Source organism: Heloderma suspectum, chromosome 11, assembly GCF_057233095.1.
Source record: "Heloderma suspectum isolate Gila_16-S chromosome 11, 16-S_ref, whole genome shotgun sequence".
NCBI classification, from domain to species: Eukaryota; Metazoa; Chordata; class Lepidosauria; order Squamata; family Helodermatidae; genus Heloderma; species Heloderma suspectum.
In genome coordinates this window covers 22,251,763-22,267,312 of record NC_139468.1, presented here as the reverse complement: position 1 = coordinate 22,267,312, position 15,550 = coordinate 22,251,763, and the positions used below count along the sequence as shown (strand labels likewise).

Below are 15,550 nucleotides of genomic sequence, written 5' to 3'. Positions count from 1 at the left end.
TTGCCCAACTGTGGATTTTGGATTATTCTGGATGGGATTTTCACACAGACTAGTCATATGAAAAAAATGTAAAAGCATTAAGCAGCCTTCAGCATAGCTTTTATAATGTCCGCAGATATCAAGATTGTAGAAAAGCAATTTTCTTATACTCTCTGATTTTCAGGTTTTGGAGCTTGAAGGTGAAAAGGGAGAATGGGGATTCAAAGCATTAAAACAGATGATAAAAATAAACTTCAAATTGGTAAGATGTATACTATTTTTCTTTGCTATTTATTTTCCTATGAAACTATATCAATATGGGAGATACCCACTGTTGTCAAACTGTGAGCCTCCTACTCCTTTTACAGTGCAATTCTGTGTGGATAGTCGGCAGCCTCAAACTCAGAGGCTGCTGACTATCCAATGCAGAGTGGGGGGACAGCAGAGGTGATCTTCACGTCTGTGCTCCAGCTGCATTTCTGCTAGACGGGTGATTTCGCCCATCTAGCAGCAGCGGCTTGGAGGAGGAGGGAAGGAGGCTGGAGTGGCTATAGGAAATGGCCCCTGGAAATGCCCTCTTTCCCCTGTCTCCATGCTCCGTTTTCTGAACGCAGAGAGGTAGCCAGCATGGCTATGAGGGGGAGGGAGCGTGGTGTCCTGGCTCCGAGATCAGAGCCCTGTCTTTGGCCTCAGAGCCAGGAAATCAAACAATCCTATAGCCCCCACATGCTGTCCAGGGGCCATAGGATTGCTCTCCCCTTTGCTTACCTGTACCCCAAAGACACTTAGGTTACTAATATGGTCTAAATCAGCATTGGCACAGGACTGCTGCATAATTATGAGATGTTTGCAAAAGCCAGCATATTTTTGTAAAGAGTGCCAGTACTTAAAAAAAAAAAGGCAAGATAGAAAAGGGTCAACACTACCTATAGAAAATAAAAGTTCTTTTAATATATACTGGCAAAGGTTCAAATAATTGCAAAGTCTATCTCATAATTGCACAAAAATGTAGCTTTGTAGCTGGCAGTTCTAATGTACTGTATGGATATAGAACTTGTTTTCATCATCCTTAACTCTTTCTTGAATGTGGAAATATCTTGCAGTCTGAAGTGCATTTGGACATAATACTGTATGGCGGCCTTCCCCAACCTGGTGGTCTCTAGCTGTTTTGGACTTCAACTCCCATCATCCCCAGCCACCATAGAAAATTATTAAGAATGCTGAGAGTTGTAGCCCAAAACTTCTTGAGGGCACCAGGTTGGGGAAGTGTGGTGTACAGTTTAGCATTATGTGAATGAGGCTCAGGCTCAGCAGCTTCTCGCTCCCCTTGCTCCTTAGCTGCAAGGAGAAGATCAGATGTTTTTGGTTTCATTTTTACTAACATTTTTAGCTAACTGGAATTAAGAGTTCCCTAAACTGTGGTTACTCTTAACTATGGTTTACTGAAACATGCCAACTTCATAAAACATAGTTGAAGTTGGCTTATTTCAATAAGCCATAGTTAAGATTAACTACAATTTAGGGTTTGGATATAACACTAAGTTGTGGTTGACTGAAAATGGAAATGACAGCCTCCTGTCTCCTTGTAGCCAAATGGGAGAGGGATTGCACAAACCCCAAGCTCATGCATGTAATGCTAAACCATAGTGTAGCATTGTATCCGAAGCAGGCCACAGTGTCATACAAGCAATCTGTACAGCAGCAGGAAATATTCATATCCTGTTAAGTTACATTCCTCTAAAAAATCTTCTAAAAAAATCCTAAATTGTTCCTCTTCTGTCAGCCATGAATAATGTTCCCATTTCAAATTTATGATTTGGTTTTTAAATTGCTTGCATCCAGTTGTACATGTACTGTACCAAAACAATCAACTTTTGTTTGGTTTTTATCACCCCTAGATAGACTTGCCTTCCTGTGTGAAATGTTTTGTTATAAACTAATATTTTTCCCCAATGCAGACTAACTTTCCTGAAATGATGAACAGATATAAACAACTACTGACCTATATACGGAGTGCAGTTACAAGGAATTATTCTGAAAAATCCATCAATTCTATTCTCGATTATATCTCCACTTCCAAGCAGGTTAGATTATCCTTCTTTCCAAATTTTAGATTTTTGTACCGTTTTGAAAATCATTTTGGAGAATAATTACAATGATGGTCCCTTGTAATTATTGTAAGAAATAATCTTCCCCTATATTCCATTTAGAAAACAGCTAGACTGTCAGTTCTAACCATAAGCAAATAGACTAGGAGAACACGGTGCTAGATTTATGATGTAGAACTGCCAGCTAAGTGGAATAACTTCCCTTTGAGTCTTCATCGGCTGACCCCAGCATGTGGAAACCCACAGCAGGAGACACTTAATCGGTCTCAGAAAGACTGCAAAAGGGCCTGGAACAGAATGTAGTGTGGCATTTCTCAAAATGCCATATGGACTGTACTGAGCTGACACTGGTGCATCTGTTTTAAGCTGTGCACAAGAGGAGAGAATCTGGGAATCTTAACAGAATTCTGTCAGCCATCACTGATTCCTTAACAAAACTCGGCCAAAAACTTGCACCCTCTGTGTTACATATAAAGGAGCAGTCTCTTTGAAAAACAAAACACTGTGGAGTGTTCTTGGTTCAAGCCCATGGAAAACTGAAAACCTTTATCAGAATCTTCCAGCTCAGATAATCCAGGTGTATTCTGGAGTAAGTGGCTTGTGGGTAGCCATTTGACAATTATAATCATGTGCACCACTGTAAAATCCCTGCAATGCCAATTTCCTATTCGGTGGCAATTGTATTAACTCAGAAGTTGGCGCAATCCATTCCAAACTCTCTTGTGATGGTGTTCCAGGTTATTGGATTGAACCCTGGGAATCTATGCAGTCCTTTTAGTCTAGTTTGTTATTAAATGTGATGCTATTAAGGGTGCAATCTGACACATATTTAGACAAAAAAAAGGCCTACAGCTCCCAGCATTCCACAATGAACCTGCATAGGATTGCACCCTAGACCCTCTAAAGGTCACTTTAGCTTGTTTCCATTGCAGAATTGTAGGCAGTACATTGTTTAAAATATTTGGGAGTCAGGGTTTTGTATATTTAAAAAGTATTGTTGACTGACTTGGCAACTTGCCTCCATCTACCTTCTCTCCCCCACTCCCACCCCCCATTATTGTTCTGTTATTGTTTTGAAATTTTAAAGTTGAAATATTATTATCTTCTTAGTTTTAAAAGATTTTGTCATTGACATCTGTGTGACTTGTTTTCATGGATGGAGTTTTCTGGGGTCAGGAAAAACTTAAGCCTTCCTGTCCACTACATACTCACTTGGGGTAACCATTACTCAGTTTCAGAAAGGATCAATAGTAGGCATAACATTAGAGCTCTTACAGAAACACAGTCACTTTTGAGAAATCAATATTTCTGCTTTTGTAGCTAGTGTATAGCTTGTGTAGCCGTGAATGCCAATTCAGTAATTGTGAATCTCCCTTCTAACCTGAGGCTGGAAAGGAAAGCACTAGCATCTCTCTCCTTTCAGTACTCGACCTTGTCTGTCATCCCAAGTGTTTGATGAAAGAGATGGATAGGTTCCTCCATGAAAGTATGAGAAAAGTAGAAAGCATCCAAAATAGTCCCAAAAAGAGAGAGCTAGTCTTAAGATGCTGAAAAAATAGTTTTATTCTTTAAGAAGAATAAAACTATTTTTTTCAGCATCTTGAGACTAGCTCTCTCTTTTTGGATCTAGGTTCCTACATGATCAGCAGAACCAGTTTGATGAGGGCCAGAGAGAAGAGATTGGGTGGAGGGATATACGTAGGAGCTTCATTGTCCTAAAGGGATAGTGGAACCTACAGCTTTGAGAGCCCAATTACTGTACAGAATTATTCCCAAGAGGGATGAGGGTATGTCTAACCATGAAGCAGAATTACTCATAACCCTGGAAAAGAGGTTAGAAACCCAAATCAAATTGATCTTAATTTATTATTTGTTATGTTTTCTTCAAATGACAAAAATATGTATGTCTTAATGTAGATTTTACATTGTATAAGTTGTTAATTTCGTCATCTAAAGTATTGTGTAGTTCAAACTTGCGCTTTGTGTATGTTCACACTGACTTTATTAACAGGCACAAATTTGCTGTTTACAATTATAGAATTCTGATTTTTTATGTCAGATGGATTTACTTCAGGAATTTTATGAGACAACACTTGAAGCTCTGAAAGATGCTAAGAATGATAGATTGTGGTTTAAGACAAACACAAAGGTAAAATGGGCAATTTGGCGTTCATTGCATAGTAATTTTTAATAAGCATTTAGAACTCCTAATGTGTTTAAAATAATCATCATGTTCCTTACAGCTTGGCAAATTATATTTAGAACGAGAAGAGTATGGGAAACTACAGAAGATTTTGCGCCAGCTCCATCAGTCCTGCCAGGTACAATGCAATCTCTCTTCTAAATTCTTTTCAAAACATATAATCAGAATGCTGTCATTCACAGTGTGGGGATTCAGGGTGCAAACAGTACTATCCCTTCAGGTGTGTGTGTGTGTGTGTGTGTGTGAGAGAGAGAGAGAGAGAGAGAGAGAGAGAGAGAGAGAGAGAACATACATGCACACATTTTTTTTTACTTGATGCCAATATACATTTTCAGTAGAAATTACCAGAATGCATGCTGAGGCACTGAAATACATTCACCTAACCATTCTGAAGTCACTATTTATAAAATCTATTGTCTTTCTGTATGAAAATTCATGATGATATATAATTGTGGCAATCAGCAAGATATCTAGAAATCTACCCCAGCAAAATTTCAAAATACTGTTTCAAACTGGAAAAAGGCCAAGGTTTCATGAATCATTTAAAACTAGGTAATGAGGTGGTTTAGCAGGTATCCTTGGGGGAAGATATCCCATAGTTGTGGCACCACTAATAAGAAGGTGCCCTGCTTTTAGTACTACAAAATCTTAATTTCCTGTAAAGATGGAACCCAATATAAAATCTCATATAGGAGAAGACTGCTGTACAGATATGCTGGACCATGGCTGTTTCTCAGATGCAGACTACTGTAGTGCTATCTGTATGTGGTCGCCCTTGAAAATGGTCCAGAACTTTTACTAGTTCAGAATTCTGCTGCTGGTGATGGCTTGACTGTGATAGGTTGTTCATTTGCACTGGATGTTACGATTGTAAAGCTCTAAAGAGCCAGTGTCGTCATATTGGTATATGGACCGCCTGCTTCATTAAATCTCTACCAGAGTTCAGAGGAGAACATTTTCAGTGGTGCCACAACTGTGGAACACTTCAAGGAAACTGACCAGTTCTACCTTCCTGCCCAGTTAAAGGCAGTTTGTGAAAACTTTTTTCCTATTCTTAAAACATTTTAAGAAACTGCTTTGTATATCTTGGAACAAATTTCACAACTGCTGTTGGAATTATTCATCTGAAGAATAAATACCAGTTGAAAATAGAACTCAGCCTTATAACTGGAAGTGAAATTCAGTATGGTGAATAACACTAATTCAATATGAGATACAACATTCGTTAATCAAATCAAATTGTAAAACAGTCATAAGTTCGGCATAGCAACAATGGGCTATGTGCTTTCGGTAAAATTTTATCTTATGCATCTCCATTCTGCCAGTGTGATCAACGATGAATCATGCTTAATCTTTCTCTTCACATAATGGGATTTTTTGTGTGTGTTTTAAACTATGCAGGGCACTACTTCAGTTTTATGGCCCTGGTATCAAAATGTCACAGGAAAGCACCACTATTGTTTGTTTATTTAAAAAAATTATATCCCACCCTATATCATTAAGATCTCAGGGTGGCGTACAGATAAAATCAATTTAAACAGTATAAAACAATAAGTAATTAAAACAGCTAAAAACATATTAAAAATTGAACACGCTAATACCAATTAAAATCTAAAACAATAAAACAGTTAAAACAGTGTGCCACTTTAGGGAATGCATTTAACCACAAAGGCTTTAGTGAAAAGCCATGTTACTTGGCACCAAAATGAAACCAATGTCTGCACCAATCGGGCCTTCAAAGGGAGGGCATTCTATAACCAGGATGCCACAGCAGAGAAGGCCCTTTCCCACATCCCATGTATTTACTTGCACTGATTGTGGAATTGCACAGTTTTCTTTCTCTTACTAGACTGACGATGGAGAAGATGACCTTAAAAAAGGCACCCAGCTACTGGAAATTTATGCTTTGGAAATTCAAATGTATACAGCACAGAAAAATAACAAAAAACTTAAAGCACTATATGAACAGTCATTGCACATCAAGTCTGCCATTCCTCATCCTCTCATCATGGGGGTCATCAGAGGCAAGTACTGTTTAAATGCTTAGATCAGGCCATTGTAAGAGGTATAACAATAGTCTGGTTAGCTCACAACCTTGAGTATAGTACAGTGGTCTACATAATGGGTTTTTGTTCTTCTAAATTGTTCCTGAAATCAAGTATGGAGAGCTATTGCTTAATCCTGTGGGAGCCAGTGTTCTTTTGAATTCTGTCTTAGGGTAAGGGTTGCATTCGATACTTGTATATTTCTTTTAGTAATCATGTTATGTTGGTTGTTAGTACACTGTAACAATAGAATATTAAGTATCTGTATGCTTTGGGGTTGTATTGTGTGTTTGTATTTTTAGGATTGCATAAAGACAACATTTAAAATATGAACAGCATTTTGTCAGCATTTATTAGTTTGGAATATTATTGGATATATATATTGTGCAGGAAATAACCTGTTCTTGTAGGATTGGATCACTTCCTTGTGTCTGGATACAGAGACTATCATATTTCACTTCCTAACCTTGGCACATGAAAGAACCTGGCTATTCTACAGACATGATGTTTCCATGATTCCAGCTTTGCCATTTGGAAGAATTGAATCTGACCAAATGTTCTTATAGCAGCTTTTACAATGTAACAGTTGAATATTTGCCCCAGGGTGGCAGTGTTCTTCCATAGGCCTTTACAGAATGAGTGCTTGAAATCAGTTGTGTGATTTGGGGATCACAGATAAAGTTCCCTTATTTAATGTGCTTTCCCTTTCTCAGTACTAGCAAATGAAGTACTCCTGCTGGTATCCATTCTGAAATAACATAGCATGCTGAATGGAACATTTTACTCTGTGCCATGATAGCCAAGGCAACAGCATTTATTGCTGCCTGTTTTGTCTGCTTTTCTTCCAGAATGTGGAGGTAAAATGCACCTAAGAGAAGGTGAATTTGAAAAGGCACACACTGATTTCTTTGAAGCGTTCAAGAATTATGATGAATCGGGGAGTCCAAGGAGAACCACTTGCTTAAAATATTTGGTCCTAGCAAACATGCTGATGAAGTCTGGAATAAATCCATTTGACTCTCAGGAGGTATTTGTCAGTTTTTTCCTGGTTTTTTAAGGCAATGAACATAAACATTTTAGTTGTTATCTAAATATGCTTCTTGTTTTTTGTCCTATATAGGCAAAACCATATAAAAATGATCCAGAGATTCTAGCAATGACAAATTTAGTAAGGTAAGAGTTTGTTTCCCTAATGGGCAAAGCTAGACACAACTTTTAATCCAAATAAATTGAAAACATTAGTGATTTGTAAACAGAGTTGAAGTTGATTTCAAAATTACCCTTGATGGCAGAAAGTACAAATACTTCAACTAATGGCCGTTACAATGTCAGGTGGGGTGTGTGTGTGTGTGTGTGTATACACACACACACATACTCACAGTCTTTGAGTTGTATCAGCAATCTAGCAATGAAGATGCTTTAATCTTATGCATGCATTTCTCAATTAGTCGGATTTCGCTGGTCCCATCGGTATTTACCTCCATGTCAGTGTAAAGTTATGTAAATGGATCTCACAGTTTACCAGATCTTATATTGTCCAATTGTTTTGGATGCAACACATACATTAGATATGTAGATAAATGATATTTCACTGAATATGAAAGTCTGTGCTCTCAGTATACAGGCCAAGAGGCAAAAAACCCCATGCCATGAATACCTTGCCCCAGGAAAACTTAGGAGCTGTGTTTATCAAACAGCAACCACCCCTCCCCCCAATGCTACATGCCAAACTGCTTTTGAAACTAAGAGGACTTTCAGAAGCAGTTTCTGATATGGTACAGATGCCTGCTGTAAAATAAAAGTAAAAAAAAAATCCTTCTAGTTATGCCCAAGTCCTTGGTCATTCATAGCATTAGCAATCTAGATCCTAGCTACTGTCTCTTTCTTTGAAATGCCTTCAATTTCTGTTTAGCCTAAGCTACTGAAAAATCACTTCTATGGATATTAAGTACACTTCTGTTTGGATCATGGAAATCAAATTCTGGTGTCTGCTTTCTTTCCCAATTTACAAAATTGTAATTCAGCACTCTCTCTCTTGAAGTGCCTATCAGAATAATGACATCACTGAATTTGAGAAGATCCTGAAGACAAATCACAGTAACATCATGGACGATCCCTTCATAAGGGAGCACATTGAAGGTATAACTGTGAAGAAGTCTTGTGATCTTGGTTTCTCCACCAGCCCGAGTTCTTCATCCATGTCCACAGTATATAAAAATGCCTTCTTCTGCATTAAAAGAATTATAAACATTGCTACAGTATATCATAGCCTCTGCTAGATGAGGCTGAATAAAAATACGTCCCTTTTTATAAAAAAGGTCAGTGGTGGGAGTGTGGGTAGTATTCAAGAGGGGCTACGTACACGTGGCCAACCCCGCCAGGCTCCAGTCTGCACACGGTCACGATACCACGTTTCTGGAAGGGGCGCGACTTACCCCCAGAAGCGTGATATCACAGCTGCACACACACTGGAGCCCGACGGGGTTGGCCACGTATGCATGGCCCCTCTTGGATACTACCCTGTGACTGGAAGGGGAAATAAGCTTTTATGCAATACAGTTGTTGTTGTGCAGGGGAGCCCCACACAACCACTAGCTTTGGGGTGTTGGAGCGTATTTGGTTGATGGCGTGGACAACCAGGACACGTTCTGATGTCAGCCACCGACATTGGCAGTCCAGGAGGCATCTGCTGAGTTGCCAGGACAACCAAGACACATTGTATTCCCTTGGGCCTGTGGGTTTTTGGCAGGAACGGAACAGAGAGGGAGCATGCATGGCTCAGCTTTGAATCTTTAAAGGGAGAATGGTAGAGATGGCCAAGGAGAATTTCCTCATGGCTCCAAACAGGCTGGGAGGGAGCAGAGGAGTCAAGAGTGGCTATAGCCTCCTCCCCTCTGCTCCTAGGCCTGATGGGGCTGCCTGATGGGTGTGCTAAATCTGCCATTACAACTGTAATGGTATATTCCCCTGCTGTTAATGTCTGTTAATGTCTAAGGGACTATGTTGAGATTAGTATCCTTCTAAGCCCAGTGTGTTTCAAGGGTTCTTTCACTAGAGATATCAAGGATTTAACTGGGTGTCTTACTTGGAAAACTTACACTCTGCATTGAGCTATGCCAAATTTATTTCCTAACTGAGCTACCATAAGAGTTAGTGAGGAAACCTTGGCGCATTTAAATACAGTTGAATAATTTGAAATATATTCTTTTTTTATTAAAATGAATCTTCAGTAGGAAACTTAAATTGAGAGTCAATTTTTAGGTCTTGATTTACAAGCACTTAAGTCTTAATGCGTATATAGGATTGTACTGGTCATTGGATATAACATTAGAAATAAGCATTTGTTTTATTTTGCATGCTAGCAATTAGTCATACAATAACTATTTTGCTTTTGTTCTCTTCCAGAACTTTTGCGAAACATCAGAACACAAGTGCTTATAAAATTAATTAAGCCTTACACAAGAATACATATTCCTTTTATTTCTAAGGTACTTGTAAATACTGTCTGCAGAGGATTTCATTTCATACCACTTGCAAAAAGAGAAGAAATGTTGCATCTTGATATTCTTCTCTTTGAGGCTCTAACAGCTGGGCAATAAGTTCCCTTCGTGTTTCTCTCTGATTGTTGGTCTCTTATAGGCAGGGTTGCGAGAGTGCTGTAAAGCCAGAGGAACACAGAAAAAGCGTACAACGTGGTACTGGGTAGAAATGAGCTGAATATTCTTCAAGGAGAATTTTTGGCTCAAATTTTGGGACTAGGGGGTTGGTAAAAGGGAGCCTGAAAACCTCTTGCAACTTCTTGGGGGAAGACCATTCTCTTAATTTCAGGACTTACCTGTTAGTAGCAGTGGCTCTCCCAACCCCTGGTTCTTTCCTTTCACAGTGTTGGCTTGCTGCTGCAACTGACAACAACAGCAGAGTTTCTATCAGTACTCACCTGTCAGCAGCTGTCATATTTTCCTCTACTATACCTCCTTGGAAGAATACTATATCATGGCATAGTGGTGTTGCAAAGGGGTGTTGTGGGGCCAAAAATGGCAGTCACTGTTAAAAAAAATCTGCTGCTGATGCTTGTGGGGGCAGTAAACCACCATTTTAAAAGAAAAGACTGCCATCGCTGCTAAGAGGTAAGCCCCCAACCCTGAATATAACACAGAATTTTATCCCCTCCTGAAAAATTCAGCAGAGTGGTATCCTGTATTTGCCAGTTCCAAATGGAGTGGCGAATCTGCAGAGCCAGTTTGAGCTCAGCATTAATATTTGATGTACAATTCAGCTTCGTCATAAAACATCTACCAGATGTGGTTGTAAAGATGAGTTTGGAAGGATGGAGACAGTGGCTGCTAACTTCCTGGAAGTCAGAGAGGTGGCTGAAGTAATGTTCCAGTAGCTGTGGAGGAGACTTTAGTGGCCTGCATGATTCCCTGATGCTCAATATAGCTAACAAAACCAGAATGAAATATGCATCATAAGAGAAATTATGTAAATTTGCTACATTTGAGTAATTGCAGAATTCAGCTTTTGTTGCAGAAATTGGATTACTTGGGTGCAGATTTTTTAAAAAAGTAGGTTGGGTTCAGTTGAAACACAAAGCTATGGTTTGTGCTAACCATAGTTAAGAATCCATAACATCGTCTGAGCTTCTAGTTGTACAACAGGCAAACCATGGTTTAGAGCTGCTTGTGTTCTTTTGTTTCCCATCTGCTCAGGACTCAGCGTTATAACTTCACTCCTAGCTCTATGGTTCAGCAGCCTGTTAAGGCAGAGGCATGGCCGTAACTGGTTCAGATATAAACCCATTGTTTGCTTCAAACTGTTGTTTAAACTCCAGGTCTGTCATCTCTAAACAAACCACAGTTTATGGGTAGGCCATGGTTTAGCTAAACAAACCATAGTTTTGCATTGCATCTGAACCCAGACACATTTTCTCTCAACAGCCTGGGCTATACGTTGGCTTTAGCTGTAATAATGGCCCAAACAGTGACTTGTGCTGGAACATATGCCCACTGCAGGTGTATACCACCCACTGTAACTGTAGTAGTTTATAGGAATGAGCTGTAAGTACATTTCAAACAACAACCAGCAGGAGTGCTCTTTCAGCAGCTTTGTAACTAAACTCTTAGTGGCTGCCTCTAAAGGTCTTCATCTACTAATCCTTCATTTGTGAATGCATAATCCTTCCTTTCCCAGTGGTCAGATTGGTATTAATGTTAGATATACTTAGTCTATCTATATGAATACATTTCAACTTTATATAGGAAAGCAAACAAAAATTAGCTTACTACTGAACGTTATATGGACAATTAAACCCTGTTTTCTCCCTTAGGAATTAAACATAGATGTAGCTGATGTGGAGAGCTTGCTTGTGCAGTGTATACTGGATAAGTGAGTACTTTTTCTTTCCCTTTTTGAGCAATGAATATTTTAAAGACCTTATTTATAGTGCAGGGGAGTAAACAGCATGTGTACTTTTTCTATGAATGCTATTGTACATTAGTTGTAAAGAAATTAAGGTTTACTTGTTGACACTGGGACTGTTTGCACGATCAAACAAACCATGGTGGCTTGTTTAAATTGGTGGCGTGTGCTGGGCACCATTAGCCTAATTATCCAACAACAGGCCATGGGTTATTTGAGGGTTGTTTCCCCCTCAAACAAGCCGTGCCACCTGGGTTCAGACGACACAGCAAGCCATGCCCAGATGGGTACTTAGGCTAATGGCGCCCAGTACGTGCTGTCGATTTAAACAACCTTGTTTTAATTGTGTGAACTGGGTCACTGTCTGGTTGCATAACAGTGGTATTGTGTAGAAGAAGATAATCTCAGAAATAGTTTGGTATGATTTACATAATCTTCAAGAACATTCTGTACCTCAGTCTCCGTAACAAAGAATGTATGTGTTCAGGAGCAAGGTTTTCGTATGAGTGCACACACAAGTAAAAGCTCGTTTTCTTCAGAGGTGAAGTAGTAAATCTTACGGTCTCCAATGATTTTATTCCAGCATTTTAATATTTGGTCAGTATCCCTGACACTTTTAGCGTTGATTCAGAGGCTCTCGTTCCAAAATCATGGTACTGATATGCGCCAAGCATCCCTAAAAACATAAAACCCATCCCATCAGTCCTACCATTAGGTTGGGTAAGGCAGCTAACCAGAGTAAACAAAGGTTGAGGTACCATTAAAGGGTACTCAGCTGTCAGTTATTTAGCTTGTTATATTTTTTCCACCACAGGGGAGGTTTTTCCCCCATTTGGCATCAATGCTGCTGGCGGGTTGACAAGCCTGATGTCCTATATGTGACCAGTGGCTGGTTATACCACAAGTTATCATCTGTGATTGTGTCAGGTTGGCTGTAGATGATTGCTTGGATGGAGTATGTGAGTTTTGAATGGTTGAGAGTACTTTTTGTTAAGCTTCTTTGTTTAAGAACAAACAAAAATTACATTCAGAACAGCATCCACCATCACCTTAGTATTGTTATTCAGCAGTTTTTGGAACTCTGGCTGGATTCCTCTGTGTTAGTTAGCTAATCCTGATGAGCTTCCACTAGTGCAGCTAGTGCTTCCAGTAGTTGCTCTGGCTGGTGTTAGTGTGAATGCAGCCTGGCTACCTAAATTCATTGCATTCTTCTTCCTTTCCTGCTTGTACGTCGAAGACTTGGACATTGCTGAGTTCCATACAACAGCTCTGTCTGATCCAGTTGTAGTCACATGGGCAGCTAGTGGCCTTCAGTTGAGCTGTGTTATGTGTATCTCTACATCAAAACACATCCAGCCAGTTCAGTGGGTTGGAGTCGAGAGTGCGTTTGAGTTGTGAGTGGGTATTGAGAATGTGTGGGAAGTTTTGGTGTGGCAAGGATGTGTTTAGAAACTACAGAGATCCATGGAGATGGTGCTTCTGTCCTAGTGATTTGGGGCGGAAGGAGGTATGGAGGAGGTCGGGACATCAGAGTAGAATGGGTCACAGATGTTTATATACTGTTCCCCCCACCCCCAGCTCTCATGTTACTGGTAGCTCATCCACTGAGCCCTCCTGTCTTGCTGTGCTGTTATTTAATGCCAGATTGTTCTGCAGTAAGACCGCACTCATCCACAACCTGATTGTGGGTGAGAAGGCTGATCTGGCATATATTACTGAGACTTGGGTGGGTGAGCTAGGTGGGGTTGACCTGACCCAGCTCTGCCCACCTGGTACTTGGTGCAGCATCAACATATCCTGGAGGGCCGGGGGACAAGGTAGTTGCCAGGGATTACAGAACTTCCATCTTCCTCACCAGGAAACCACTTCACCTTGGAGCAGGCCTTGAGGGGTTGCACCTGATGTTGGGCCATAGAGACAGATTAGGGATGCTGCTGGTGCACCCTGCTGCCCAGCATCCTCCCTGACGGAGCTGGAGGAGGTGGTCTCAAGTGTGGTGTTGGAGGAACCCAGGATGGTGGTTCTAGGTGATTTCAACTTCCATTCTAAGGTTGTCTCTGGAGCTCTGGCTTGGGACTTCATGGCCTCCATGACAACCATGGGGCTGTCTCAGTCTGTCATCAGCCCAACACATGAAGCAGGGCATGCGTTTGGTTTGCTTTTTGCTCCAAGCTGTGAGAAGAGTAATCAGAAAATTGGGGGTGGGGTGTCCAAGTAACCCCATTGTCATGGTGAGAACATTTCCTGGTTAGATTTGAACTTACAGCGTTACTTCCCTCCTGTTGGGACGGGGAGACCATTTGAATGGTCAACCCCAGGAGATTGATGAAATCCAATGGATTTCTGAAAGCTCTTGGGGATTATCCAGTGGAGAAAGCTTATGATCCAGCTAACGTCCTAGTCTCGCTGTGGAACAGTGAGATGCTGAGGGCCATCAACTTGATTGCACCAGAGTACCCTCTCCAGCGCTGTGGAGCTCGCTCTGCTCTCTGGTGTACTAGGGAGGTACAGTCAGTAAAACAAGCTGGATGTCGGCTATAGTGCAAATGGCACAAGACTCAAAGTGAAGATGACTGAGCATGGTCTAGAGCATATAACTGTGCCTATTGCATGGCAGTGCAAGCAGCAAAGAAGGCTTACTGCTGCTTCCATTGCATCCTTAAGTAGCCAGTCCAACGGAGCTGTTTCATGTGGTCCAGGGGCTGTTAATGGTCTCCCCAACAAATGGGGCCCTGGTTCCCTCAAGGACATACTGTGACCTTTTTGCATCACACTTTGAGGAAAAAATCACTTGTCTCTGCAGAGACCTTGAGACTGCTGTTACCACAGTTCCAGTTGAGGTGTCTGACTCCACCATCTGCCTGATTTTGTGGGATCAGTTTCAGTTAGTACAGCCTGATGATGTGGACAAGGTGCTTGCAGCAATGTGACTGACCACGTGCCCTCTCAATCCTTGCCCCTCCTGGCTAATAAAAGCTAGCTGAGGGGGTATGACTGGGCAGGTCTAGGGTATAGTGAATGCTCCTCTATGGAAAGGGGTGGCTCCTGCTGCCCTTAAGGAGGCAGTAGTGTGACCACTCCTGAAGAAGCCCACTCTGGACCCCATGGTTTTAGACAACTACCGCCCAGTTGCAAATATCCCTTTCTTAGTTACTGGACAGGGTCATGGCGACTTTTGGAGAATACTGCATTATCTAGACCCATTCCAGTCTGGGTTTTGACCTGGTTGTGGGACTGAATCAGCCTTGGTTGCACTGATGGATGACCTTTATCAAGAGAGGGACAGGGGGAGTGCAACCCTGCTAATTCTGCTCAATCTCTTATCAGCTTTTGATACCATCAACCATGGTATCTTCCTAGATTGACTCCATGGGATGGGCATTGGAGGCACTGTGTTACAGTGGTTCCGGTCTTACTGTGGGGTCGATTTCAGAGAGTAACACTGGGTGACCATTCCTCAGCCCCTTGGCAATTGAGCTATCGGGTTCTGCAAGGTACCATCTTGTTCCCAGTGTTCTTTAACTTCTATATGAAGCCACTGGGAGTGATCATTATTGGATTTGGAGCCAAGTGCCATCAGCATGCTGACACACAGCTCTGTCCCCCTGTGACATCTGAGTCAGGTGTGGCTGTGCAAGTTTTGGATCAGTGCCTAGATCCAGTAATGAACTGGATGAGGGCCAATAAACTGAAACTGAATCCTGGCAAGACTGGAAGCCCTGGGGTGAGTGGTTCCCAGGTCCAGGAAATAGGCTCATTGCCTGTTCTGAACAGGGTTGCACTTCCTTTGAAAGATC

General features: G+C 41.1%; 1 protein-coding gene and 1 long non-coding RNA gene across 7 annotated transcripts in view; one reads left to right on the top strand and one right to left on the bottom strand.

Moving 5' to 3' along the window:
• Window positions 1-15,550, top strand: part of COPS2 (COP9 signalosome subunit 2) — a 30,041-nt gene that overhangs the window by 12,091 nt on the left and 2,400 nt on the right. For 2 of the 6 annotated variants that reach the window (XM_084817139.1, XM_084817142.1), the window contains 10 exons: window positions 164-241; window positions 1,938-2,063; window positions 4,147-4,236; window positions 4,331-4,408; window positions 6,140-6,314; window positions 7,184-7,362; window positions 7,456-7,508; window positions 8,377-8,474; window positions 9,741-9,823; window positions 11,662-11,720. In XM_084817139.1, the coding sequence (XP_084673265.1) occupies window positions 164-241; window positions 1,938-2,063; window positions 4,147-4,236; window positions 4,331-4,408; window positions 6,140-6,314; window positions 7,184-7,362; window positions 7,456-7,508; window positions 8,377-8,474; window positions 9,741-9,823; window positions 11,662-11,720 (1,019 nt within the window). Of the gene's footprint in view, window positions 1-163; window positions 242-1,937; window positions 2,064-4,125; window positions 4,237-4,330; window positions 4,409-6,139; window positions 6,315-7,183; window positions 7,363-7,455; window positions 7,509-8,376; window positions 8,475-9,740; window positions 9,824-11,661; window positions 11,721-15,550 lie in introns of all 6 variants that reach the window. The other 4 variants (XM_084817138.1, XM_084817140.1, XM_084817144.1 and 1 more) reach the window with 3 other exon arrangements.
• The window catches only part of LOC146337126 (uncharacterized), a 31,856-nt gene continuing 25,830 nt past the window's right edge, over window positions 9,525-15,550 (bottom strand). The window contains exons 3-4 of the long non-coding RNA XR_014785360.1: window positions 10,171-10,237; window positions 9,525-9,991 (exon numbers count right to left, since the gene is read on the bottom strand). This is a non-coding gene — a long non-coding RNA (uncharacterized LOC146337126). The remainder of the gene's footprint in view (window positions 9,992-10,170; window positions 10,238-15,550) is intronic.